Here is a 27,890-nt window from a genome sequence, read left to right as displayed (position 1 = left end):
TCGGAATGTTCAAAGAGATGAAATAAATTTCCCATCCCATATATGACTTTAAGTAAAAAGAAGAGAGATAAAATCACATGCATACAAAATCAAACTTGGGAAAATAAAACATATTTGTGACAGACACTGTTAGTTGCTTCTCAAATATTTGACATCCCTAGCTAAATATGGCCAATGAAATGTGAGTGCAAGTATTGTGTGGTAGTTCCAGGAAGGCTCATTAAAATAGTTGAGTCAACTGAGAGAAATCTTTCTCCTTCTTAAAGCTGGAGAGCAAGGTCATGGCTAGAGTTCTTGCAGCTATGGTGTACTTTGAAGTATCCTTGATGATGGAGCCTTTTTTGCTCTGACACCATGAAACCACAAACAAGCCCAGGACTTCCTGCCTCTGGGCTTGCATACTGTAAAGGAGAAATAATTTCCATCATGTCTAAGCTTCTATTATTTACTTATTTCATTGAACACAGCCAAATCTTATCTTAAGATTTAGCACATAAGGCTGGCATTATTCTTGCCATCTTACCTCCTTAATGAGGATGAAATAAAGATGACAAAGGAATGAAAACTGACTGAATGCTTAGGTGCTTTGCAAACATTGTCTGTCAAGGAAAGGCATTTTACATGCATTTCTTATTTAACCTTCCTAACAAACATGGTTAGAATTATTTTTCCATTTAATAGACTAAGAAACTGAAGCTCTGAAAGATTTAGCAGTAAGTCCAAGATCAGAGAGCTGGTGGAAGGAAGAGATGAAATTTAAACCTAGTTTTTTGGATCTATGCCCATAGTCTTCTCATAATACCGTAGTAACATCAAAATCATTAAGTGATTGCTTATTAAGTGCAAATCACTGAACGAGATTATGTTGGACATAACAGAGGAAGTATCAATATAGGACACGGTGCCCACTCTGAAGAAACTTCAAATTGAGTGAGAGATTAAAACAAAAGTGAGAGACAAAATCTGATGCCCAACAGTTAAATAAACTATAATAAAAATGTCCCATTAGAGGATGTCGCTGACAAATCAATTCTAGAGATTTTGTTTGTTGCATAAGCTAAGAGTTAGTGGTGACTTTTACTGCGAATATTCTCCTTGTGTGCCCTTCCTCCATCTCTGCCCTCCTCCCTCCAACCAAACTTCAACTGTGTTTTTGCTCTGGGCCTGATACCCTGCTTAGCACTGATGCCACAGAGGGGTGCGGCATGAAACATCACCCTCAAGAAGCTCAACGTAAAGCAAAGGAAATTCTCCACAGAAACGGAATTTAGTCCAATGGAAATAATGAGCTGTAGATAATCTGAACAGATTGATGATGAAGGGGAAAACTGAAAGCGGTATTAAGAACTGCTTTCTCAAATCAGACATACACCTGATGGGTTTACTGATGATTTTTTCCACCACATTTTTCAGATAATTTCAGATGAAGAATAATCTGCAATTCTATGAAGAATACTCTAAGCTTGGGAAGCTATCCCCAGAGAGGTAGGATGTTCCAAAAAGGAGTCAGCTATTTTCCACAGTCACTCCTCCTTGGAACGTGGGGTAAGATGCAGTGGTAACTAGAGCAAAGCAAAGAAACGCCTGGGATACTGGCTTCTTTGATTTGAGGTTTTAAAATAGCTCAGTGAGTATCTAGAAATTAGGTAAAACTTTATACAAATATTAAGAATACGAGGCTACGGGGGCTTCCCTGGTGGCGCAGTGGTTGAGAGTCCGCCTGCCGATGCAGGGGACACGGGTTTGTGCTCTGGTCCGGGAAGATCCCACATGCCGCAGAGCGGCTGGGTCTGTGAGCCATGGCCGCTGAGCCTGCGCGTCCGGAGCCTGTGCTCCACAACGGGAGAGGCCACAACAAGAGGCCCGTGTACCGCAAAGAAAAATAAAGAATACGAGGCTAGAGACTTCCCTGGTGGGGCAGTGGTTAAGAATCCGCCTGCCAATGCAGGGGACACAGGTTCGAGCCCTGGTTCGGGAAGATCCCACATGCTGCGGAGCTACTAAGCCCATGCACCACAACTACCGAGCCTGCACTCTAGAGGTTTGGGATGATCCCACATGCTGCGGAGCTACTAAGCCTGTGTGCCACAACTACCGAGCCTGCATTCTAGAGCCCGTGAGTCACAACTACTGAGCCCGCGTGTTGCAACTACTGAAGCCCATGTGCCTAGAGCCCGTGCTCTGCAAGAAGAGCACCGCAACGAGAAGCCCACACACCGCAACGAAGAGTAGCCCCCGCTCACCGCAACTAGAGAAAGCCTGCGCACAGCAACGAAAACCCAACGCAGCCAAAAAAAAAAAAAAAAAATACAAGGCAGATGGGACCAGATTCGGGGAACCTAGATGCCAAGTAAATAACTGAACTTCAACCTACCATGTAACTAGACAAAAAACTCAAGTAATGGGTGAGGCCACAATGGGCAAGATGACCAAATATCTCAGGATTATTAACAAGTTTCAGCACTTAGGGATGGCCTGGGGTTTGGGAGAGGTGGGGGATAAGTCTAGCATTTGGAGACCAAGGAAGGGATACTTTCAGGAGTCTGTGCATACAGTGATAGCAGGGCAGGGAGGGGAGCTAACATATTGGTGAGCACTAACTGGAAACCATTAGTCACAACAATATCCTGAAACAGAACAGATAAATATGTATGACTTGTAACCATTCCACTAGACTAGGCAAAATACAAAGATTTCACTAGACTAGGCAAAGTACAAAGATTTGCAAAATAAAACTTAAAACTTCTTTGTCTTTACTTCCTAGTGCCTGGGCATTGAGGGCTCAGTAGGAACGTCAGGGCGTTCTGAGGTGGGTAAATTATCTCAGTTTTGTACTTGGGGCATGGTCACCTCAGCTCTCAATTCTCTTTACTTGCTCCAAATTAAACCGGGAACATCCTGTTCTTACAAAATCAAGCAAGTATGAAGAGTGTCATGGAAACCACAAAATTAGCAGTGAGGCTGTGAGCCAAGGATTCCTATACCTACCAATCGGTAGAGCTCAGTAATGCTGATGTCCTCTGGATCCACCATCGCGTACTCTTTCCTAGGCACCAGGTCCAGTCCCAGTTGTCTAGAAAACAGATTGCAAACATTTGGCGGAAGAGTTACCTTGATAGGATATATTAAAAATAATTATCTTTGGGCTTCCCTGGTGGCGCAGTGGTTGAGAGTCCGCCTGCCAATGCAGGGGACACGGGTTCGTGCCCCGGTCCAGGAAGATCCCACATGCCGCGGAGCGGCTGGGCCTGTGAGCCATGGCCGCTGAGCCTGCGCGTCCAGAGCCTGTGCTCCGCAACGGGAGAGGCCACAACAGTGAGAGGCCCGTGTACCCCCCCCAAAAAATAAAATAAAATAAAATAAATTAAAAAAATAATTATCTTTACTGTATCTCCCTAACATTCGATATATCACCCACCATGCTTCTCTCACCCATATTTTTTACCTTATATTAACCTCTCACTGTGATTGGAGTAAGTGACTAGGCTGAACACTGGTCATAACTTGAGAAACGGAAGATGACAAAGGCAAGTAAATGGGGTCGGGTAGGAATGGGCTGGCACTCTTGGTGGAGCACTCCTGCCACTGGGGGCCTCGGTACTCTATGGTGGGGAACCTTCAGCACCCTACAAGCTATTACCACAGAAACTCTTCCTCCTTGTACTGGGGTGGAAACTAGAGATAGACATAATTTTGTTCTAGAAACAGAGTTGAGGAGAGGGAAATGTAGCCTTTAGGATTTGACCTGGCACCAAAATTCCTAGTTATATCCAGAGCTAACACATTAATAATGGGAATCTCTGGCAACACGTGCATGGTCCTTATTCATAGCAAGTTCTGGGGTCAGTCATTAGGAGAAACTCAGTAAAGGCAGGGGACAGAAATTAGGACAGCATAGGTCTACGCCTGGGGTAGCAAAAATGGCTTAATCTCTTACGTCAGGTTTCATTGTGACTGATACGTGAATTACTATGCTAAGAAATATTCTAACGTTATATCCAGCCTCAGTGGGACCAAGTATGGTATCAGATTTGTGATGTCTTACCATGGACAGAGGAAAATGAGTATAATCTTGCCAGTTTCCCTCTAGTGACCTTGATAACATACTCCTCTCCAGGCATCCACCTTACTACACTGATGTCAAGGCTGTATAATTCTACTCATCTCCGTAACCATCACAACTATCCCAAAGGCTTCATGATGTCTCTCTACCAGACTCCCCTCAATTATCCCACTCCAGGTCACACACTTAATTCTCTGAGGATATTTTGCTCTACATCCCTTCCACATCATTACTCTCTCTAATACGGAAGCCTTCCTGCATGGCATTTCCAATTATACAACCAAAGCCTTCTCACTTTTGTATTTTAAAAATATCCTAAAATAGATGGAGAGATATACCATGTTCTTGGATTGGAAGAATCAACATTGTGAAAATGACTCTACTACCCAAAGCAATCTATAGATTCAATGCAATCCCTATCAAACTACCACTGGCATTTTTCACAGAACTAGAACAAAAAATTTTGCAATTTGTATGGAAAAACAAAATACCCCGAATCGCCAAAGCAATCTTGAGAACGAAAAAAGGAGCTGGAGGAATCAGGCTCCCTGACTTCAGACTATACTACAAAGCTACAGTAATCAAGACAGTATGGTACTGGCACAAAAACAGAAAGATAGATCAATGGAACAGGATAGAAAGCCCAGAGATAAACCCACACACATATGGACACCTTATCTTTGATAAAGGTGGCAGGAATGTACAGTGGAGAAAGGACAGCCTCTTCAATAAGTGGTGCTGGGAAAACTGGACAGGTACATGTAAAAGTATGAGATTAGATCACTCCCTAACACCATACACAAAAATAAGCTCAAAATGGATTAAAGACCTAAATGTAAGGCCAGAAACTATCAAACTCTTAGAGGAAAACATAGGCAGAACACTCTATGACATAAATCACAGCAAGATCCTTTCTGACCCACCTCGTAGAGTAATGGAAATAAAAACAAAAATAAACAAATGGGACCTAATGAAACTGCAAAGCTTTTGCACAGCAAAGGAAACCATAAACAAGACCAAAAGACAACCCTCAGAATGGGAGAAAATATTTGTAAATGAAGCAACTGACAAAGGATTAATGTCCAAAATTTACAAGCAGCTCATGCAGCTCAATAACAAAAAAACAAACAACCCAATCCAAAAATGGGCAGAAGACCTAAATAGACATTTCTCCAAAGAAGATATACAGACTGCCAACAAACACATGAAAGAATGCTCAACATCATTAATCATTAGAGAAATGCAAATCAAAACTACAATGAGATATCATCTCACACCGGTCAGAATGGCCATCATCAAAAAATCTAGAAACAATCAATGCTGGAGAGGGTGTGGAGAAAAGGGAACCCTCTTGCACTGCTGGTGGGAATGTGAATTGGTTCAGCCACTATGGAGAACAGTATGGAGGTTCCTTAAAAAACTACAAATAGAACTACCATATGACCCAGCAATCTCACTACTGGGCATATACCCTGAGAAAACCATAATTCAAAAAGAGTCATGTACTAAAATGTTCATTGCAGCTCTATTTACAATAGCCCGGAGATGGGAACAACCTAAGTGTCCATCATCGGATGAATGGATAAAGAAGATGTGGCACATATATACAATGGAATATTACTCAGCCATAAAAAGAAATGAAATTGAGCTATTTGTAATGAGGTGGGTGGACCCAGAGTCTGTCATACAGAGTGAAGTAAGTCAGAAAGAAAAAGACAAATACCGTATGCTAACACATATGTATGGAATTTAAGAAAAAAAAATGTCATGAAGAACCTAGCGGTAAGACAGGAATAAAGACACAGACCTACTGGAGAATGGACTTGAGAATATGGGGAGGGGGAAGGGTGAGCTGTGACAGGGCGAGAGAGAGTCATGGACATATACACACTAACAAACATAAGGTAGATAGCTAGTGGGAAGCAGCCGCATGGCACAGGGATATCGGCTCGGTGCTTTGTGACCGCCTGGAGGGGTGGGATAGGGAGGGTGGGAGGGAGGGAGACACAAGATGGAAGAGATATGGGAACATATGTATATGTATAACTGATTCACTTTGTTATAAAGCAGAAACTAACACACCATTGTAAAGCAATTATACCCCAATAAAGATGTTAAAAAAAAAAATCCTAAAATTCTGTGACCTGCCCAAAACCTCATTAGAGGTTTCATAAGTAAAAACCTGTTATTAATTCAGCACATACTTCAAGCCAGGTACTTCCCCAGCCACCCTGAGGGATTGTTGGTTTTAAGATTACAAGGCTGTGGCCCTCTTGACGGTAGGACTTGGCTTTTAGATACTAAAACAGTTTCTCACTTTTCTTCACTTATGTTTCTCTTTAACAAACTTAAAAATCACACTCCCATTCTCTAATTTTTGTTGAACTTTCAAAGCACAAACTCGGTAATTCATTTTCAAAATGCCCATGTCTCCCTGTTAGTTTCTGAACTGTGTCCTCCCAAAATTTGTATGTTGAAGCCTTAACCCCAATATGACTATATTTGAAAAGAGGGACTATAAGGAGATAATATAGGTTAAGTGAGGTCATTTGAGTGAGGCCCTAATCCAACAGGACTGGTGTCCTTAGAAGAAGAAGAGACTCCAGAGATTGTCCTTGTATGGACACAGTAAGAAGGTAGCCATCTGCAAGCCAGCAACAGAGTACTCACCAGAAACTGAATTTGCTGGTACCTTGCTCACGGACTAGTAGCCTCCAGAATTATGAGAAAATAAATGTCTGTTGTTTAAGCCACCCAGTCTGTGGTATTTTGTTATGGCAGCCTGAGCAGACTAATAAATCCCCCTTGCTATACCTCATCAGGGGATTCTGATAGGGTCTGTTCCCCATTCTCCATCCCGTCCCAAGAGAGGACCACTGCACTACAACGTAAGATATCAGAAGACACCAGGTGAGTATTGCTGAGGAAAGATTATCTAGCAAAGGAAAGAGGATATAGGCATACCTTGTTTTTACTGCACTTTGCAGATATTACGTTTTTTTACAAGTTGAAGGTTTGTGGCAACCCTGTGTCAAGCACACCTGTTTGCGCCATTTTTCCAATAGCATTTGTTCACCTCATGTCTCTGTGTCACATTTTGGTGACTCTCAAAATATTTTAAACTTTTTCATTATTACATTTGTTATGGGGATCAATGATCTTTGATGTCACTATCTTAATTGTTTTGACATTTTTTAGTAATAGAGTATTTTTAAATTAAGATATGTATATTTTTAATACATATTGCCATTGCACATTAATAGACTATAGTACAGTGTAAACATGACTTTTACATGCACTGGGGAATCAAAAAATTTTGTGACTTGCTTTATTGCAATATCCGCTTTATTGTGGTGGTCTGGAACCGAACCTGCTTTACTGCGGCGGTCTGGAACCGAACCTGCTTTATCGCGGCGGTCTGGAACCGAACCTGCTTTATCGCGGCGGTCTGGAACCGAACCTGCTTTATTGCGCCGGTCTGGAGCCGAACCTGCTTTATCGCGGCGGTCTGGAACCGAACGTGCTTTATCGTGGCGGTCTGGAGCCGAACCTGCTTTATCGCGGCGGTCTGGAACCGAACCTGCTTTATCGTGGCGGTCTGGAACCGAACCTGCTTTATCGCGGCGGTCTGGAACCGAACGTGCTTTACTGCGGTGGTCTGGAGCCGAACCTGCTTTATTGCGGTGGTCTGGAACCGAACCTGCTTTATTGCGGTGGTCTGGAACCGAACCTGCTTTATTGCGGTGGTCTGGAACCGAACCTGCTTTATTGCGGTGGTCTGGAACCGAACCTGCTTTATTGCGGTGGTCTGGAACCGAACCTGCTTTATTGCGGTGGTCTGGAGCCGAACCTGCTTTATTGTGGTGGTCTGGAGCCGAACGTGCTTTATTGCGGTGGTCTGGAGCCAAACCTATCTCTGCAGTGTGCCTGCATACAACCACATGTGAATCATGGCACTCACCTCCTTCCCCATGTCACGTTCCATGAGGAGCTGCCCTACCATACTTTCTTCTGGGAGGGGCAGGGGGCAGCTGAAGTAGTTTAGTCATCTGACCATCTCCCCTTCCCGAGCCACACCTGACTGGCCCACAGGTAGGCACCTGACCAAAGGACAAATAATCCCTGGACTGGCCAGCAGCTCATGAGCAGCTGGTATAAAATGCTCAGTTTGAACATGAATAACGGATACTGGCTGTCAATGAGAACCTAGAAATTCACATAGCATCAACCATCTGAGAAACATGAAGGACAAGTGATCTACATCACTGCAGAATGACTGAGTTAAGACCAACCCCAGCAGCAGAGGTTCTGGAGCAGGTGTGGGATCCAGAACCTTCCTCAGCTTTGGGGCCCCAGGAGCTGGTGATCTGCAAGTCTTTTCCTCTCATAAGGCTTGGATTATTCAACTTCTGCTGGCTTCCTGGAGTCCTAGCTGTGTGAAGAGACTTTGATATGTTTCTATTTTGTTCTGTTAATTCTTAGGTATATCCTTAGGATAACCCTCCCACTGTGTGAGGTTTCTAAGCTCACAGAAGAGGATCAGGACAGTGCTCTAAAAAACAAGAAGAAATGAGGCAAAGAGGGAAGGAACAGGATGGAAGGAGAGGACCTAGGACATGGGAAGCCAGAAAGGGAAATGGGTGGGTGGGGGGTTAGTTTTATATTAACTCAGTCACTGAACTGCTTTGGGACATCAGGAAGGAAGAATGAATGGGTACTCCCTCCTGTATCATTACCACAGGAAAATCAAAGGACAGCACAGGACTCTACGGAGAACTGAGACAGGTGCTATTATTTTAAGTCTGTTCGAGGCTTCCAGGCGAGAACACTTCTTCTGATGGGTTCAAGGGAACCCATGGGTTATCTCCTTTAGGGAACAAGATGGCTTATCCCCTCCCCTCCCCCCAAGCTTCCTCCATCTAGAGGGCTTCTCTTCACCACTCTTCAACAGTTTGACATACAACTTGAGATTGAACACCTTTCACTTATGTTCATCCTGAGATCTACATGCTGACAGACAATTTTGCAGAACAACTTAGTTTAATATGCAAGAGAATTATCTGAATTTGCTTTCCACTTTTGCTTTTCCATTCAGTACGAAAACTATATTTAAAGGAATACAGTAAATGCACAATCTGTAAACTGTAAGTCATTTTAAATAAGTTGTCAAAGAAATTCAAAGGAAACAGAATGAGACCTCAGAAAATTCATGAATTTGAGGATGATCTAAATAAATTACATTGCTCACTTTCATGCATCAATGTTTTACCAACGTACCATAAATTAGCCAAAGAGCTGCCCAAAGTACAAGCTAGAACTTACATGAGTCCAAACTGAGCCATGATTCAGTCATAATTAATGTTTTTCCCTCCTTTCCCTTCTTTATGTCATCATCTTCCTTCCTAAAACTGAAAAAGTATCATCTTCTTGCCTGCTCTATATTTCTAAGCTATTTTTGATAAGCTAACTTCATCCAACTTTCTTCCTATTTACAAACTAGTCTTTTAAAGGAGGATCAGCACAATGACTAAGAGCCAATATAATTCAGAGAAAGCTCAAAGTTTTCCCAAAACAGACAAACAAAAAACACATGAAAGATGGGCAGCCTAAGTCATGGTCAAACAGTCTTCAGGGGCTTCCCTGGTGGTGCAGTGGTTGAGAGTTCGCCTGCCGATGCAGGGGACATGGGTTCGTGCCCCGGTCCGGGAAGATCCCACATGCCGCGGAGCAGCTGGGCCCGTGAGCCATGGCCGCTGAGCCTGCGCATCTGGAGCCTGTGCTCCGCAACGGGAGAGGCCGCAACAGTGAGAGGCCAGCGTACCGCAAAAAAAAAAAAAAAAAGTCTTCAGATCTACCCCTCAAAGTGCTACCCCATCTCACACAGCGAGACCGGAGGCTCCATGCATGTGGCTGGCAAATCATCTCTCTCAGGAAATGCTATGTGCTTTGAATCATGTTGCCCTGGAGTGGAAAGGGGCCTTGGATCTCTTCTAGCTCAACTTACTCCTTCGACAAGTGAGGAAACTGAAGTCAAGGAGGGCTCTGGAATTTGCCTCCCATTGTAAAAAAGCAGAGTTCCGAGTACAATGTCTTGCTGCATTCCAAACCTGCTCTTGTTTTTGACTCCCCAGAATGAATAAATCTCCCTGAGATAAATGAATTAGGGCTGCTCTCCCGACTGTCGGTAAAAGGATGAATGGCACAGCTCACTCAACGAAATACCAGAAGGACTCTGGATGAGACAGAGGTTTAAAATGTGTTAGTGGGTCCACGTCTTCATACCTGTAGTATGTGATATCTTGGCAGGAAACAAAACTGGCTTCTGATAAAGCGACTTTCTATGGTTAGAGGAAGCACACTCTCGTTTCAGATCAGTTTTTCCAGATTCAGCAAGAGGCAAATTTATCTGTGGTGCACATTTTACTGCCTTTTCCTTTTTCTGTCGGCTTTTCTTTTATTCTGTTGCCCTAAGATCCTTTGAAGGTCCAAATAGCAAATGGGGATTTGGGGAGAGGAAACGGAGGGAGGCTATGACCTTGTAGGATACCGAGGGACCATTTACCGTCCTTAAACTTAAGCCCATACAAGCCTAACTAACATCATAGTCAAAGCTGGTTTATTCTAATTTCTCCCCCATATATTAACATTCATACTTAGCACAATCAGCCTTCATCAGAGCTTTAAGTGATTAGAGATACTATTTAAAGTGCTTGGCTGTTATTGTAGATTAGTCACTCACAGTTTTATTTAAAAGTAAATCTTGGTCAAGAGCAGCTTTTTTACTGAGCTCTCCCAAGTAGCTCCTCAAAGAGACTAATATGTATACACAGGCAGAATCAGGGCAATAAGGAGAGCACGCCCCCTCCCACCCAGGGTACCTGTCCTAAGACTTTTAACAGAAGCTATTAGCATTAGCGTATCCCTCCAGATTACACCAACGACCTACTGCCACAATAAAGAAGAGGAATATATTTAGAAGGAAATTCACATGCCAAACCTAAAGCCTTGAAACAAGATGAATTTTTAGCAGACGCCATATCTGATTGACCCCAGTGAATACTTTGTATTTCATGAGCATTTGCACACTGTCAGAGCACACAGGGCAGTAGAGAACCGACAATGTCCTGGGACCCCCACCAGCCCTAGAGGATGCAGTTCTTGACTCTACTAGTGAGAGTTTGCACTAAGCCCCCCAAAGCGGAAAGATGGAAAAGCCTCCTCTGGTGTCTTCCAGAGATAGGACTGCATAGTGGCTCACACCTGTGTTGCAGTCACATCTGCTGTGTTCAGCCACCAGAGACCACCCCCTCAGTGGCCAGTACTCACTCGTTGCCCCAGTCCAGGCGGGCGGTGATGTGGCGCTTCACATCCTTCATCCGATCGTGGGTGAGATGCCCCACAAGCACCTGCCGCCGCAGATCCAGGATTTCATTCATGATGTGCCACAGCCGGTGGAAGAGATCGCCTTCATTTCTCTGGGAAATACACAAATGCGGAAATTCAATGATCAGTCACTGAGACATGGGGTAACCACAGAGGAAATGGGGGGCAGTCCTGCTTACCCTCTGTGTGCTGGCCACTCTGTGGACAGATTCTCCATTAACAGACAAACTCTCCCCTTGGGTCCTCAAATGCACTCATTGCTCTACATGCTTTCATCCCATTTCACAATGCTGTTCTCCTGCCCAAGAATCCAACTTCACTTCTCAGACTCCCCAACACAGACATTGTGTCCCAGGGTCCTCACTAAGCCTCCACACCCAAGCTTGGTCTCTGGCTTTACTTACTCTGCTTCCGTTTCCACCTCAAATCCTCTTTCTTTAGCTCCATCCAATTCTACTACCCTTCAAGGCTCCACCCGACCTCCACCTCCCTCAGGAAATCTTCCCCTTACAACTCTTGCTCACATTCTTTTTTCCCCTTCTCTGAAGTATGCCTGCATGTAATTAAAGCCAATTCAACAGAAAACACGGTTTTCCAATTATTTCTTACATGTTGGTCTTAATGCTTTACTGTGTTCCCATCAGAAGCTGGGTACACAGAGGGCTCTCACACTCGTTCATTGATGAATTTTCACTGCCATTATCTGGTCAGTATTTAGACTTAAAAAGAAATGTTTTCTTTCTTACTTGTTGAACATTCATGTAAATTCAGGCTAATCTCCTGTGAAATTCATCAAGCGAGGAGACTTAGTTGGAAAAAGTACAGGTTAAACTCCTGGCTTCAAATCTTGGTTTTGCCACTCACTAGTTTTATAGGCTTTGAGTATGGCTTTTGCCATCTGTGAAACAGGCACAGTACTAACTTCCTGTAAGGTTATTTTATGGATTAGAGATAACATTTGTGAAGAGACCCCAAGAGTATACTGATTAAGAGCACAGACTTGAAAGACAAACTACCTCAATGTGCATTGAAATTTTGCCCTTCACTGAGTGAAAAACCTTTGGCAGTGTATTAACCTCTTTGTGCTTCTTTTCTTATCTGTAGAATGGCTATCATAGTACCTATCTCATAGGCTTGCTATAGGGATTGATGACTTCATATATTAAAACTCTGATAACAATGCTTGGCCCAGAATAAATATCATGTAAGTAACAGCTGCTACTAATGCTGTTATCATTAATGTTCTGATTCAGAATAAACCCTCTTATAAATATTGTGTCTTTATCAAAATCTAAATGTATGTCTCTTCCCCAGAGATATTTAAGGTAAACCTTTTATAAGTATTTCATCTTCCATCAACCCTTCATCTTTCTTAAGAAGAAGCCATGCTTTTACTTTCTACAAAAATTATTAGTAGGCTATGTGAATAGTGGTACGAAAGTATTGAGATGATCGTTCATCTAAAGTCCTCTACAGAGATACGCTGCCAGAAATACCAAGTTCTGGGTGATGGGTAAAGATGGTCAGTCATAACATTCTTTTTCTTTTTTTCTTTTTTTGGTAAAAAGTAGTGATGGATCTTCTGCTTTATCAATGCTTGGTGACTGGAAGAGCATTTTCATGTACTGCGCAGGTTAGGCAATGTGCCAGCTGACCAAGAAGGATTCTCCACGACACCATCCCTGTCCTCTGAGATATCAATAATCTTGCTCTCAACTCCTAGAGCATTCTCTTGAGCCTGTTCTTCTATAACCTCTCACTCTTTACTCACGTTATACACTCCCATACAAGTCATTCCAAAGGTGCTATAATGTTTTAAGTCACTGGTCAGTGTCTGTGTTCTTCACCTGGTGTAAGCTCCCAACCACAATGGCTGAGACTGCACTACGTAGTCCCAGCAGCTGAAGAATGAAGGAAGGAATACCTTGATTTAGAGCTGTTAGTTTTGGTGGATCTTGAGAGGTGGGTTCTGTTTAGATCATATAAAAGAACAAGCAGGGAAGATCAAGAAAAACTTGAGGAGGATGGACCTAGAGATCGTCATACTAAGTGAAGTAAGCCAAACACAGAAAAACAAACATCACATGATTTCACTTATGTGTGGAATCTAAAAAAAATGTTGCAAATGAACTTATTTACGAAACAGAAGGAGACTCACAGACACAGAGAACAAACTTACAATTATCAAAGGGGGAAAGTGGGGGGGATAAATTAGGAGTTTGGGGTTAACAGACACATACTACTATATATAAAACAGATAAACAAGGACCTACTGTGTAGCACAGGGAACTATATATTCAGTATCTTGCAATAACCTATAATGGAAAAGAATCTGAAAAAGGATATATATATATATATGTATATATATACACACACACACATACATATACATATATATAACTGAATCACTATGCTGTTCACCTGAAACTAACACAACATTGTAAATCAGCTATACTTCAATTAAAAAATTAATTTAAAAAATTAAAATTAAAAAAAAAAACTTGAGGAACTCTGGTCAGAAAGAAAAGTTCACTTGAGTCAAAGAAATTACATAAGGAAAATATAAGTCAAATCTCATGCAGCTGGGGAGAGAGTCAGCTCTGCTTAAAATGACTGTCACAGTGTGAAAGTCACTTGTCCTGCTCTTGGGGAAGGCGTTCTGCAGTTGTCCAGAAGAATGGGCTTGATTTCCTAATAATGTCGCCTCTAGTTCTTAAGTCTAAGAGAACATTGAGCTGAGAAGAAGTCAGATCCTTTATAAAAGGAAAACAAGTTGGTCCGCTTTCCCTTTCAGGAAGAGGTGGCAGGAACAGTGACATACTGCAGTCCTGACCAGCAAACCCTCCCTACTCGTGCATGAAAACAGTACATACCTGTTTTGACAGCTAGTCAGAAAATGATGCTTCTTTAAAAACTGGATTTTAAAAATTGGATAGTTATGAAGACTGTTCAGGAAACGGGAAGAATGCTTTTGATTTAATGTCAAATGAAAAAGGTAGGGTACAATATTAAACACTTAAAATAGAAAAATACCTAAACATTTTTACAATATATCAGAAAATTTCTGCAATATTTTTTGCAAAAAGTGAACTGTAAATATTTTAGTGTTGTAGAGAATGGGTAAGTTTTGATTTGCCTCAAGATGAAAATAATATAATTTTTGGAGCAGCAGACCTCAGTTTACAGCCAGGCTTTCCCACTTAGCATGGGACTCTGGATAGATTATCTTTGATGAGCTTCGAGAATAAAAACTACCTGGCAGAGTCCCACAGAAGACAGATGTGAAATACCCACCCAAAGGCCCGCACAAAAGTACTTGGTAAAAGATGGCTGCTGTATTTCTCCTAAACGTTTTGTGGTTAGATTACTGATACTTTATTAAGTGATATTTGAAAGGACATTAATTAGGTCATTACCAATGTTATTAAAAAGAGCAAATAGCATTTCTCAAGCATCTGCCATGTGCTTTTTTATGCTAAATGTCCTAAGTATATTAAGTATATCTCATATACTACTTACAATTGACAAGATATTAGTGGCTCATCAAGCACCTTCCAGTGGAGAAGCTTCCAGTGGAGAAGCTAGCCTTAAAACTGTTAGGAAAGACCACAGACAGTACCCCAATACACTCAAGCATGATGAACCTGAACTAAAACATTTAGCAAAAACGTTTACATCAGGAAAAGAGAAACCAAAAGGTCCAACAGAGTCAAGTCAGCCTCCTTCTCAAGGTCAAAAATCTGGTACTTCCAGGTTAAACTTTATATTTTTTCCTAATAGAACTGACTACCATTCCAGTATCCAAGGAAACTCTGAAAAAATTCTCTCTCTGTTTCCGTCACTTAGGACGGTAGGAGGTGAGAAGGTTACTCCTAGAGCTTACAACACATAGGTTTTCAAGCCAATCAAGTATGTCCCCAAAATAGATGCTCGCAGCCTCAAAAGCAGGCAAAAATAGCTAGATAAGGAAGAATCAAGTGGAAATTCAACTCTGTTCCTCACCAGCAGCTACATAAAAGGAAAAGTGCTGGTGCCTTAGCTCAGCTAATGGTTGACACTTACACTGTCATTATTTTTACAGTGGGTACTTAGGATGCAGTGATTTGAAAATTTCACATAGTTTCATTTTCCATGTTAGTGTCAGGTACAATATTAAATGAAATAATACTTGGGTTTTATATTCTTTCCAACACAAATTTTTTTAAATCTAAAAAGGAGATCTGCATTTCCTTTGTAGTCTCCCAGCACAGAGCCCTTGAGTTCAGTTATCTTGACAGTGCATTTACCTCACCCCAGCAAAGCCTAGACACTGTGTTTCATCTAAGATCATCTTGTGGATTTTAGTAGTGAGTCCTAATGCCACCAGCTCCAGGAGGGCATGGTCAGAGAAATCCAACATCAAAAGGGTTTTTATTGGTGACTTTTAAAGATTTTCTTGCCTCAATGAACTATCCTATTGCATTTTCTTTTTTAAATTAATTAATTAATTTATTTATTTATTTTTGGCTGCACTGGGTCTTCATTGCTGCACGCAGGTTTTCTCTAGCTGTGGCGAGCAGGGGCTGCTCTGCGTTGCAGTGCGTGGCCTTCTCATTGTGGTGGCTTCTCATTGCAGAGCATGGACTCTAGGCGTGTGGGCCTCAGTAGTTGTGGCTCGCGGGCTCAGTACTTGTGGCTCACAGACTCTAGAGTGCAGGCTCGGTAGTTGTGGCACACGGGTTTAGTTGCTCCTCGGCAAGTGGGATCTTCCCAGACTAGGGCTCGAACCCATGTTCCCCTGCATTGGCAGGTGGAATTTTAACCACTGCGCCACCAGGAAAGTGCCCCTATTGCATTTTCTATGTAGCAGAAAATAAAAACGGTCATTTTGTGCCCATGTCCCTCACTAATTTGGATTTTCTCTTTGACAGGCTATTTCAAATCATTTTGTCAGGGTAAGTACACCTTTGTATTTTGAGCACATCCCTTCAAATGATTAAGCTGTTCTATAAATTCCTTTGAAAATCAGAGAAGAAATAAATTCATCTTCCCCAAAATGTCACCCCCAATTCCCCATATACAGTGGTTCAGAGTGAGGGGAGGGTACTAGATTTACATCGGAATCCCAGCTCAGCCATTTTCCAACTACTTGGCCTCCAGCAAGTTCTTCACTCTCGGCCTCATTTTCCTCATTTGTAAACTCAGGATGATCATAGTCTTTTATTTCCTTGAGTGGTAGTAAGGATTAAATGAGATACTACATATAGAGTACTTCCCACAGGGTTTGCACCACAGAAGACTCTCAGTAAGTACAACATGTAAATAGGTATATATATATATACCCAAAACACTGACCCCTTTTTTCCCCAAGAAACATTCCTTTCTCTTGTATATTTAGAACATTCTCATTGATTCTGGCTAAGCAGCCTATCATTTTTATTATACTTGAATAATTTATAGAGAATTAGAACATAAAAAATACCACCAATATGAAAATTGTATTGAAAATAAGTTTAGTTCCCCCTGAAAATTAAATGTATTCAGAAAGCCTGACCCTGGTTCCATGTAAACCATCCTATTTGATTAGATGCCAGGAAAGTGATCTTTTGCCTTCGTGTGGCTTGAAAAAGAACTTGCAAAATCCATTCTAAATGGACACAGGGATTAAAACAACACTGAGTCTTATTAAGCTCTCTATCCCTAATTCCTGGAGGAGTACTAGTGACTTACAGCATGTGCTCAAATGCTAGTTGACACTCCTGTTCAGATAGTTCTTAAAACAATTCTTTATCGGAAACATGATGCCATTAAAAAGTTACGTACCACATAGAGTTGTTTCCACATGGTTCCCCAGTCTCTTAATGTTGATGTCATTTCTGTGATAACAGAGTCTTCAGTGGGAATAACCATTTCAAATTGTCTGTGAAATTCAACAACAACAACAAAGTGTATATGCAAATGACATAGGCAATAATCTTAAACACTCTAAAAGGCCAACCAGGAAAGGAAGCTGCAGAGTTATTTTTGGTTCTGCAGACAGTAACCAGGATCCGATCATGAACTTGTGTGAGGAATGTAAAGTGGGTTACGGCAGTACCATAACAGAACGACCAGCCACTTTATCCAGATCAAGTCTGAGCAGTGTGGTGGTGAAGCAACAATAGCAGAAGAGTTCTGCTCCAGCCACAGTTTGACCTCTAAAGAGCAACTCGTTTAACTTCTCCAAGTCCCAAAGTCCTTGTGTGTAACATGAGGTCACCAGGCTACAGAAACTGTGAGATGGCTTTTGCCTTCCAAGCTCTATGACTATAGGACTCAAAGGGAGGGACAGGCTCATTCAACGATCAGGCTTTGATGGCTGCAAACATCTAAACTAACTCACCGTTATAAACAACTAGACACTGATATACTGACTGAACACTCACTTGTTCTCATTAACACTTCATTTTCATGACTTGCCAACAAGACCATGAAAAATGATTACTACTATCAGTAATGTTGTCATGCATCACAGAACTTATTAAGGGTTTGACATCACAGATATTTGAATATCCATTGCAGAACGCTCCGCTCCATGATTAGGGTAATATATTTCTCCTATTTCTTTTCTAAACATCAGAAACTATACTTGGAAAATATTCATACCAACATCTAGCAGGGTATGTATGGTGGTCCTAATATTAAGGAGATATAGAAGGAGATGGAGGGAAAAAACAGAAGATTGAATTGGTCTTCTGTATTCTATCTTTGACATACAATAACCTTTTCTTCTCGTCCCTAGTTTCTTTTTTCAAATTCTTCCAGTTTTTGCGCAGCTTAAAATGGGTAAGTGCCTATTAATACTACAGCTTCTCAAAAGAATGCTAACTGACTGTACTGATGGGCATTATCTCTTCATTTGAGTATTTTTTTCCAAGGACAATATCTAATATGTAGACACTGAACCAGGTTACATGGATGATCAAGGGAAAGTTACTTCGTAGCATGAGGCTAATAACTGCTCTGCATTCCTTTTTGACGTTATGTCCAAAGGGCATATAATTTTTTTTTGTAAAGTTTTCTTGACAGCAAGTATGGGAGTTAAAATCTTGCCTTGATTTCTTCACCAACAGAGCCTCTTCTCCTCATTTCATACTGCTGCTAAAGTACTGACCCTGTGGATGTTTTACTGCTTTCTAGAGCTTACACACTGCTGAAAATATAAAGCTGGGCTGTAAAACTAGAAATAAAAGTAAACAGTAATATATGAACTGTGACATATATAGAACCTTTTATCAAGTCTATATAATATGACATTTTTAAATGGTAGTGCATTTATTTTGCTTTTGAAGCAGCTGTTGCAATTTAAAGGATGAATATCTGGAGACAGAGACTATAAAATGATAGAATGCAAGGTCAGGAGGGAACAGTGAATTTCCCGGAAACTCAACAACCTACTTAACATCTAAAAACTGAAATGACCTCAGCAGGAATTAAACAATAGAGAAGTGACCTCACAAACTGTAACTTAAGGACCCCTGTCAGTCCTGCATTGCTCTGAAGACCCAGGAAAGAACATAAAGGCAATTCAGTCTGTGGGAAGTTGATTTGGGGTTTGTTCAACCAAAATGTAAATTTTTAAGAAGCACAGAATTGCCATTTTAGGTGAGGCAGCTGTTTCCTTTTAATTATACCAAAATCAACATTCAAACAGTCTGTCATAAGTAGTTGCCCCTGAAATTATATTTTGTTCAGTTATTCTGAGATGAACTTTGCAGCTATTTCATCCTGGTGGGCAATCAGGGTGCTAATCCCCTGAAAATAAGGCAGGTAACATCAAAATCCCAAAGAGGTTCCTCTCTGGGAAAGCAATCACCTGGCAACACGTGTTCTTGAATGTTTTCAGGCTAAAGTTTTTCTTCCAGTTAATAGTCCTAGAACCTAAAGTCTCAATGAATTCCAACATTTTTTTTTTTAAGAAAATAAATTTTGGTTCTACCCTGAAGTTCTCTTGCTGTATAATGCTTATCATGCCCTCTTTCAGGTGGAGAACCCACAACCAAGTCTTACACTTATACGACCAAATTCTGAGACACCTTTATCCATATTTAAACTTCCTCGGACTCAAGGGAGCCAGATACTCACCACTTACTGGCTGGGACAAAAATAAAAATAAAAAAATAAAAGAAGATACTTATTTCAATTAAAATTATGTCCCACCCCAATACAGTTTGAGAGAGAGGACTTTCACTGGGTGAAGTGATGCTTGACGTTTTTGCTAGCATCTTCTCTTTTCTCTTCCTCGGTCAGAGTGTAAGATGGGGGCTAGGTGGCTCTCTGCTCTGGAGAGTTGAGGGGATCAGGGTGGGGCTTGGGGCAAAGGCAGCAAAGAACTCTGGCTGCAGGGGGTCTGCTCAAGTGGATTCTTTAAGGGACAGGGTAGAAACCCTGGGTTTCAACATTGCCTAGACCAGATCACTAGGGCAGAAAGGTCAGAACAAAGAGTAAGCATGTGTTTTCTGGAGTGTCCCTTGGTTTACTTGAAGGGAGCTGGATAGAGCCTGGTGGAAGAATTCCAAAAGGATTAATAACTCTGCTTGACTCACTTCTGGTGGATTATAACTGCACAACATTTCTGACGGACACACATTTTTTAAAAGAGTAATAGTAGTGGTAATTATTAGTATTAGAATTATGTTTTTAACCTACTGTTTTAAATAATTACTACTACTATCAAAATAATAATAATAATACTGCTTAAAGTAACTGACATATATAAGACATATAACATAAGGATCTCCTAGACTCTTTAAGTTTTATCCACATACTCAAAGTAGTTATACCATATACTCTCAGCCACCTGAAGAAATTATTTCACTGAGCTAAGATTTAATACTCTACCTTTATAGAGAGTAGATATAAGAATCACCCATTTGAATAGCCTCCATGGAACTTTTCCGGTAAAAATAAAGTTTGAAGATATAATTTAATATGCTTTAAAATGTGCTTTAATAAATTCCTATTTTTTGCTATTTGATGAATAATGAAATTTTTATGGTACAACCTGCATTGTTTCTTTTGTCATAAAATGAAAATTATTCAGTGATCCAATGCATATTCCTTGTGACATTGGCAGCAAATATTTGGATTCACTTAAAATGAATAATCTGCTTATGTTAACCACTTAAATAAGCAAGTGCTACTCTTTCATTCTGTGATATTGTATTTGAATAATCTTTTATCATAACAGCTGCTTTAAGTCCTTTTGGACACAGACTGGGAAAAACTTTTCAAATATATCAGAAATCCTAAGTGATCAATGAGCTCAATCAAACAAACAGCACAGAAATGATGTTCTCTGAAGCAGAATAGCGGCTTTGTGAAATGGTCACACAAGGATATGGTATTAACCCCAAACAGGAAAATAATGGCAGGCTTGGCTGCTTATAATTCAGTAGTGAATCTAGGAAATTCCTGGGGTTGAGACATGACTCAGCATTTGATGGGTGTGACTGCCATGCTTCCCTACACAGCAGGAAACCAAGAAAAACCAACTCCTTTTGCTTAAAGCAGAAACTAACACACCATTGTAAAGCAATTATACTCCAATAAAGGTGTTAAAAAAGAAAAAAGGTTAGGCCGATTGCATGATTTCTGGACAATGAGAGACCTCCAGAGCCCTAGATCCTACTGTTGTCCAACACACAGATGTGGTTCTTGAATTTTCTCCGCCAACTGCCTTAGTGTAATCTGTCTTTATCAAACAACACAGACAATGGCATGCTTTTCTATAGTTCATTTTTCAAGACAATTACTAAGTCTTCAAATTCCAAAATAAGTAATGGTTCTATGAAAAATCCTTCAACTATTAATAAAATTCATTTCTTACCCTTTGTTCTTTACACATGCATTTTTCAAGTGAACGTAGCTGGAAGGAAATATACCCTGGAAGAGAAAACATGCAGGTTATGGCTCTAGCTGTCTATTACAGCAGAGTTAGTTTTGTAAGTCATATGTATAAAATATAGCCACACGACCATAACAATACTAGGAAGAAGGAATCTCTAACATATTCTTTAGGCTAAATCTATTGTAGCTTAGACCCATTCATTTTATTTTCTACTACTTACCAGTGTACAAATTTAGAGTTACTTTAAAATAAATATAATCAAAAAATTAAATCCCACTCAAAAGTATATTCTTTATAAAACAGAAAATTTTTATATTTTCAAGAATTCTATATAGAAAGCATGTTGAATAAGAATTTTTTTTTAATACTCCAGTATTGAAAGAAGGGGGTTTTTGTTTGTTTGTTTTTGTTGTAGTTCTTTTTCTTCTCTCCAAAAATACTCATGTGTCTATTTAAAAATATATACTAAAAAATACCACTATGAATCTGGAAACAATCTGTGTATTACATGTTAGGGAAGATCTTTGATGAAAACATAGCAGCAATTAATCACCAGGCTGCCATTTTGACGGAATAAAAATTAAACAAAAGAAGCCACGCTAGCTTAAAGCCTTTTATTGTAGGGAAAAGCTAGGGCAAGGAAATTATTCCTTTGTTCTAAATGAGAAATTGAAAAAAACAACATTAAAAAGAAGAGCATCAATTTTATTATCCATTAAACAACAATATTCTCTGAATGATTTTTAGGTACAATTAAATGACAAATTCAATTAAATATTTAGGAAAACAAATGTCATTTGCATACATTATCACCACTGTGGATCCAAGGATAATATAAAATTTAACTAGCAAGTTCTGTAATATACAACAGTAGTAAATACGTATATAGGTTAAAAAAATAACTTTTTTTTCCTTTGGAATTTAAATTTACCTTAATATGGTAGGAATAACAAATAGAGTAATTATAGTAATTAACAAGAAAAAGTCAGAACTTGAGGTTCAAAGGGTAACAGAAGTAACAAACCATAACACATTTTTTCTCAAGCATGTACTAAATGAAAAATTAAATACTGAAGCTACATTTGCATGTGCCTGCAGATGTCCAAAAATAACTTTAAATGAGGGTAAAAGTATCAGGCTCTCCTTTAGAATGGCCTAAAATAAATGAAATAAAGTAATAAACACAGTTGGATGATCCGGAAAAAAGGTATATTTAAGCAGAAAGGCAGACAAAAGAGTTTAGATTACTTATATTAGACTTTGGTAATGAGAAATGATACAATTTCTTATCTACAATCCTAGTAAAACCAGAATTAAACCGAAAAATGAACATGACATGTAAAAAAATATTAGAGAAATGTGGGTAGCATGGGTAGATTAGAACAAAGTATTAGAAAAAATATAGATATTAGCGAGGATTAGTGTCAAAATCATAAACTACATAAATGAAAGGTAAAAGAAAAATCATTATTACTTCCTACTATAATTCCTTAGGATTTATATAAATATATAAAGGATAATAAGTCTTAGTTTTTGTTGGTAATGGTAAGAAAGATGGATTCTTTATATGATTTTCCCACATTTCAGCTCCTCAAATCCAAAGGGACTCTTAACATACCCTACAATAAACCTGTTTTGCCACACCAACTTTTTACAAATGATACCACAGAAAACTTAAAGATTAAATACCTCTATTCAGTGTTTCTTTTGGAATATATATATTTCCGCTGCCTGAATTTTACTTTCACTCTCTGTGAAACTAACACTTCAAAACGATTTTTTTATATATATAGTAAGCTTATTAAGGTCTTCTCAGTATAAATTTCAAGAGCTACATAGGATTATCATTTGAATAGCATGTCTTAACTATAATCCAAGTTCAAAAGAATTTCCAAAATTATGAAAATCTGTATTGCCATTTAGTATTTCAACTAAGAGTCCCAACTGTAATTTCAATTGTATAATGAAATAAAGAAAAATAACTGTCTTTCTTAAAAATCCCATAATTATGGTTAAAAGCAATAATTTTTACCTTGATATTTGGGTTTTTTAAGGCAAATCCTCTGTACCAGCCTGTGGAGAAATAATCATGGTCATATTTCAATAAATCATTACAATACTTTGAAGAAACGATTAGAAATCAATCTGTCCTTTACTGATGGAATTTTACTCTACATATAAATATTCTAGGTATAAACATAATGGGGGTTGGGATTAGGCTCGACTAACAGTCAAGTGACTACTAGTTTAAGTCTTCTATTAATAAAATCATTTACAAATTGTATTGGAAACGTACATGAAAAATAGAAGCATGCATAACGGAAATAAAGGCTTTGGAATCAGAGTATTGCGCTTAAATTCTGGCTTTGCTACTTATTAGCTGTTGAATCTTGGGCAAATTAATTGACCTCTCTGAGCTTAGTTTCACTTCATTTTATAAAACGCTACACTACATCCCAGGGAAATTCAAAAATCTACACAAGATTTAACACAGTTCCAAATTCTCTTTGCCTGACTACAAAGCCCAGACTTTACCATCAAAGCATAGTGCTCAGCCAGCAGTTCTGTAGTGAATTCACACATTTCTTCAGCTTACTGTCTTGGGTTAGGATCAGTCTGATAGCCTAAGAAGAGTGAAGCCAAGTCTCATCTACTAAGAGAACTAATGGCACTCTTTCATCCACACATAGTTTTTATTCTGTAGAATGCCTATTACTTAATCTCCAAGGAACTCTGAATCAATTTTACGGCACTATCCTTAATGGGGAACATATCTTTTTATAGTTTAAAACAATTACAGGGTGTGTATATATATATACATATATAGATAGATACATACATATATTTATATGGTTAATATATAGCCCCCTATAAATGTATTATTTTCAATTTATTTTTTCTTCAAGAACAAAAACCATTTTGCTTATTGGTAAGAAATTATTTTTATCATGTAACAAATGTTCTATGGAATTGAATCTTTTTTTGATTAATTGAACTTTTAGAAAGAAGTATTTGAGATTTGCATTTAAATATTTTTGTTCCTCATAAGTTTTCTCAAAAGAATATATTGTAAAACATCATTTTGAAATCAATCTGGAGAAAACAGAATGAATTGAGAAATGGAATCTCTATAATGTCAGGGTTTACTATATCCCTTAAAGACATCCATCCAAGAAATATAGCCATTCTTAAACAACTATTTTAACAGAAACCAAAACTTTTTGATAATTGCAGATACGTCATAGAGAGGTCTCTGTCCAACTACAGCATACAGAAAGGTTTTCAGGTTATAAAACAGCTCCCAGGGGCTTCCCTGGTGGCGCAGTGGTTGAGAATCTGCCTGCCAATGCAGGGGACACGGGTTTAAGCCCTGGTCTGGGAAGGTCCCACATGCCGCGGAGCAACTAGGCCCGTGAGCCAGAACTACTGAGCCTGCGCGTCTGGACCTGTGCTCCGCGACAAGAGAGGCCGCGATAGTGAGAGGCCCCCGCACCGCAATGAAGAGTGGCCCCCGCTCGCTGCAACTAGAGAGAGCTCTTGCACAGAAACAAAGACCCAACACAGCCAAAAATAAATAAATTAATTAATTAATTAAAAAACCGAAAATACAGCTCCTATAGTTGTGAAGCCCATTTTCACCAATTCAAAACAGACTTTATATTTATCTGTAAAGAAAATAGAAACAAAATATATCTGGCAATGACAGAGAAAAACTTTATTTTTATTAGTTACATTGGACAAAATAAATGTCCATGTATCACCACAATCTAATAACAGGCTCTAACTAAAAGTAATAGTTCTATTTGGGAGAACACAATTTTGCCAATAATGAACCTTGATATGATAGAATCTTACCATATTATAAATTCCTAATAAGGACAATATATTAAGATGAAAAACAGTTATCTTTGGATATACTGATAGGACTTTACAATGTGGCCATTTTGATAAGAAAAAAAGAGTAGTCATTTCATCTGGGATCTTTTTAAGGACTAAAGTTTAAGGATGTTTTGTTGACCAGGAATAGAAGCATTTGAGAACGTACATATTAGGTCGATTGAATGAGATACCTGTTACATAAATTAATCATACAAGTTCATTTAACTTTTCAAATACAGTGAATAACTTCAGCCCAGATTTGAGGGAGGTGAGGAGATGGCTGTAGGACTAGAGCAGAGTTGGCCTGGGCAGGAGTCCCACCTGGAGGCATCTGGTTACCCAACCTGGGGTAAGGCATTTCTGCTCTAGACCTCTTTCTTTCTGTCCTGGGGAACCCACCAGACTCTTGACATTCTAAGAAAGGCCTTCTTGTTTGGCCCCAAGTCATGAACTCTCACAAATTCAATAGTCTCAATTGCTTTCTATGTTGGCATCTAGTGAATATAAGTACATAATATTAGGAAAAAATACAATCAGCTTAAAAATACCGAATAATGCTTTCCCATAAGCCAAACATTCAATATGCAAGAAAAAAGTTTTGTTAAAAATGGTTCACTGTGACTACTGGGGAAATTCCAGGGATTGACAGAAGTATGGAAACAATCTGTAAACTTTATGAACTGTCCAGTGTTGCAGGAGATTGTTTATACAACCTCAAACAATCAACACTAGTCTACTTACCATCACACTTCTCCAGGATCTGAACTGTATCTCCAATTTCCAATGACAGGCCATACGGGACAGTTCCTCGAAAACTGGCAATAACTGTAAGAAATGACATAGGTTATATGGAGATGATCATCATATCAGTTATAGCCAGTTAGACTGCTTACTATTAAATGTTATTGACTAGGAAAAATGAATGTGAGTAGGAAATACACATTGATAGCTAGAGCCGGCTGTCATATCCTAATTTGACAGATTCTTGAAGAAAGTCAATCTTTAAGTTTACATAATTCGCCAACTTCTTGGTCGAGTAAGTGTTATTAATACAAATTTCAAAGATGTGGAATTGGGCTTCCCTGGTGGCGCAGTGGTTGAGAGTCCGCCTGCCGATGCAGGGGACACAGGTTCGTGCCCCGGTCTGGGAAGTTCCCACATGCCGCGGAGCGGCTGGGCCCGTGAGCCATGGCCCCTGAGCCTGCACGTCCAGAGCCTGTGCTCTGCAACGGGACAGGCCACAACAGTGAGAGGCCTGCGTACCGCAAAAAAATAAATAAATAAAAAATAAGTAAGGAATATATTTCTTACTTATTAATAAGCTTGGTTTACCTTTCTGGTATGCTGTTTGCAGGATATTTCTTTTCCAGAAAGTCCTCAAGAGAAGGGACTGCACCTATTTGCTCATTAATATGTCCCCAGGGCCTAGCCCAGTATGTGGCATTAAAGCAGTCTTCTGCTTCTGTAGTAAGCAATGGTGATGCCTGGACCTCTCCCCTGGGTCTAAACACACGGCCACCGTGACAGTTCCCACATGCCTCAGCTCTCAGACCATTTGGAATTGAGGGGAGTCACCATTTAGCCTTAACCTAATGGTTACAGATTGATTGGTTTCTGAAACATTTCACAGGGCTGGACAGGACTAGGATACCAGAGAGAAAGAGTGCACAGATTAACCATCCCTAGGTGATTTGAGTGGTTAAGGGAGAATAAAAGCACAGTGATTCTCCCCGGGAAAGTAACACTTGAGTCATAAAGGAGACAAGGATAGAAAATTTTAAAAATGTACCTCAACACACGAAAAGAGAAAGAGACATCTCCTACTATACACGCTGAAACCACCTTGCAATTCACATCCAAAAAAATGATAGTAAATGCTTTGACTGCATGATTTTTAAAAGCCCAAAATTTTGGAAGTGAATTTTATAATTCTCTTTCAGATGGTGAGACTTAGATACAACTCCAATCCCCAAAATAAATTATTGTTATTGCTATGAATGTGTTTTAAAAGCCTGAAGGAATACATGAACCTGTCAATAAATGAAAACATGCCAATAAGTAATGGGCTTTCAGAGAAGTCTAAAGCTGTTTTACGATCTCAAAACAAAATTAGCGGTAGCAGTCAAAACACAGGACAGAAAACATAACCTAAAGTACATGAGGTAGGCAAAAATAACTACATAGTAACCAAGTTAGACGTTTTAGATAAGCACTAGTTCATGATGTCATTTTCTAACTATAACCATAAATACCCTATGACCTCATGTTGATGTCCTAGAAGACATGTCTGCTTGAAAAATAATCAAAGGTCTGTATATCTTGACAGATTACTTCAAATAATAATTCAGAGACCTCTTCTTATAAGGGATCAACAACTGAATAGACAGCAGATTGAGTACAATTTAAAAGACTCCAAAGCAAGCTTGTACCCAGAATTGCCTGTCTACACTCATGAAGTTACCTTAATCTCTCACAACCCTAGTGTCTCAACCCTGCACTACCGATGCTTCTATGAGAGGTCTATGTGTACGGGCACCCAACCCAGCTCTGTGTACAGCTCTTACCACTCACAAATGCTATTGTAGCTCCCAAGGCTGTGATGACTACGTCCCCTACTGCTGGTCGCTCTGCCCTACCCCTCATCGCCTTCTTGAACATGGCAGTACCATTCACGAATTCCATTTCTTCACCATCCCT

At 39.6% G+C, this 27,890-nt stretch overlaps 1 protein-coding gene across 1 annotated transcript in view; it reads right to left on the bottom strand.

Moving 5' to 3' along the window:
* DOCK4 (dedicator of cytokinesis 4) overlaps positions 1 to 27,890 on the bottom strand; it is a gene marked incomplete at its 5' end in the record, with an annotated part of 331,569 nt that overhangs the window by 250,359 nt on the left and 53,320 nt on the right. Inside the window, 6 exons of the mRNA XM_082661517.1 lie at positions 2,989 to 3,073; positions 11,390 to 11,538; positions 17,249 to 17,345; positions 21,294 to 21,349; positions 23,347 to 23,387; positions 25,935 to 26,018. Coding sequence (XP_082517643.1) covers positions 2,989 to 3,073; positions 11,390 to 11,538; positions 17,249 to 17,345; positions 21,294 to 21,349; positions 23,347 to 23,387; positions 25,935 to 26,018 — 512 coding nt within the window. The remainder of the gene's footprint in view (positions 1 to 2,988; positions 3,074 to 11,389; positions 11,539 to 17,248; positions 17,346 to 21,293; positions 21,350 to 23,346; positions 23,388 to 25,934; positions 26,019 to 27,890) is intronic.

The sequence above is a fragment of the Grampus griseus genome (assembly GCF_964374135.1).
Source record: "Grampus griseus genome assembly, chromosome: 9".
In the NCBI taxonomy this organism is placed as follows: Eukaryota; Metazoa; Chordata; class Mammalia; order Artiodactyla; family Delphinidae; genus Grampus; species Grampus griseus.
This window is presented reverse-complemented; position numbering and strand designations above follow the sequence as displayed.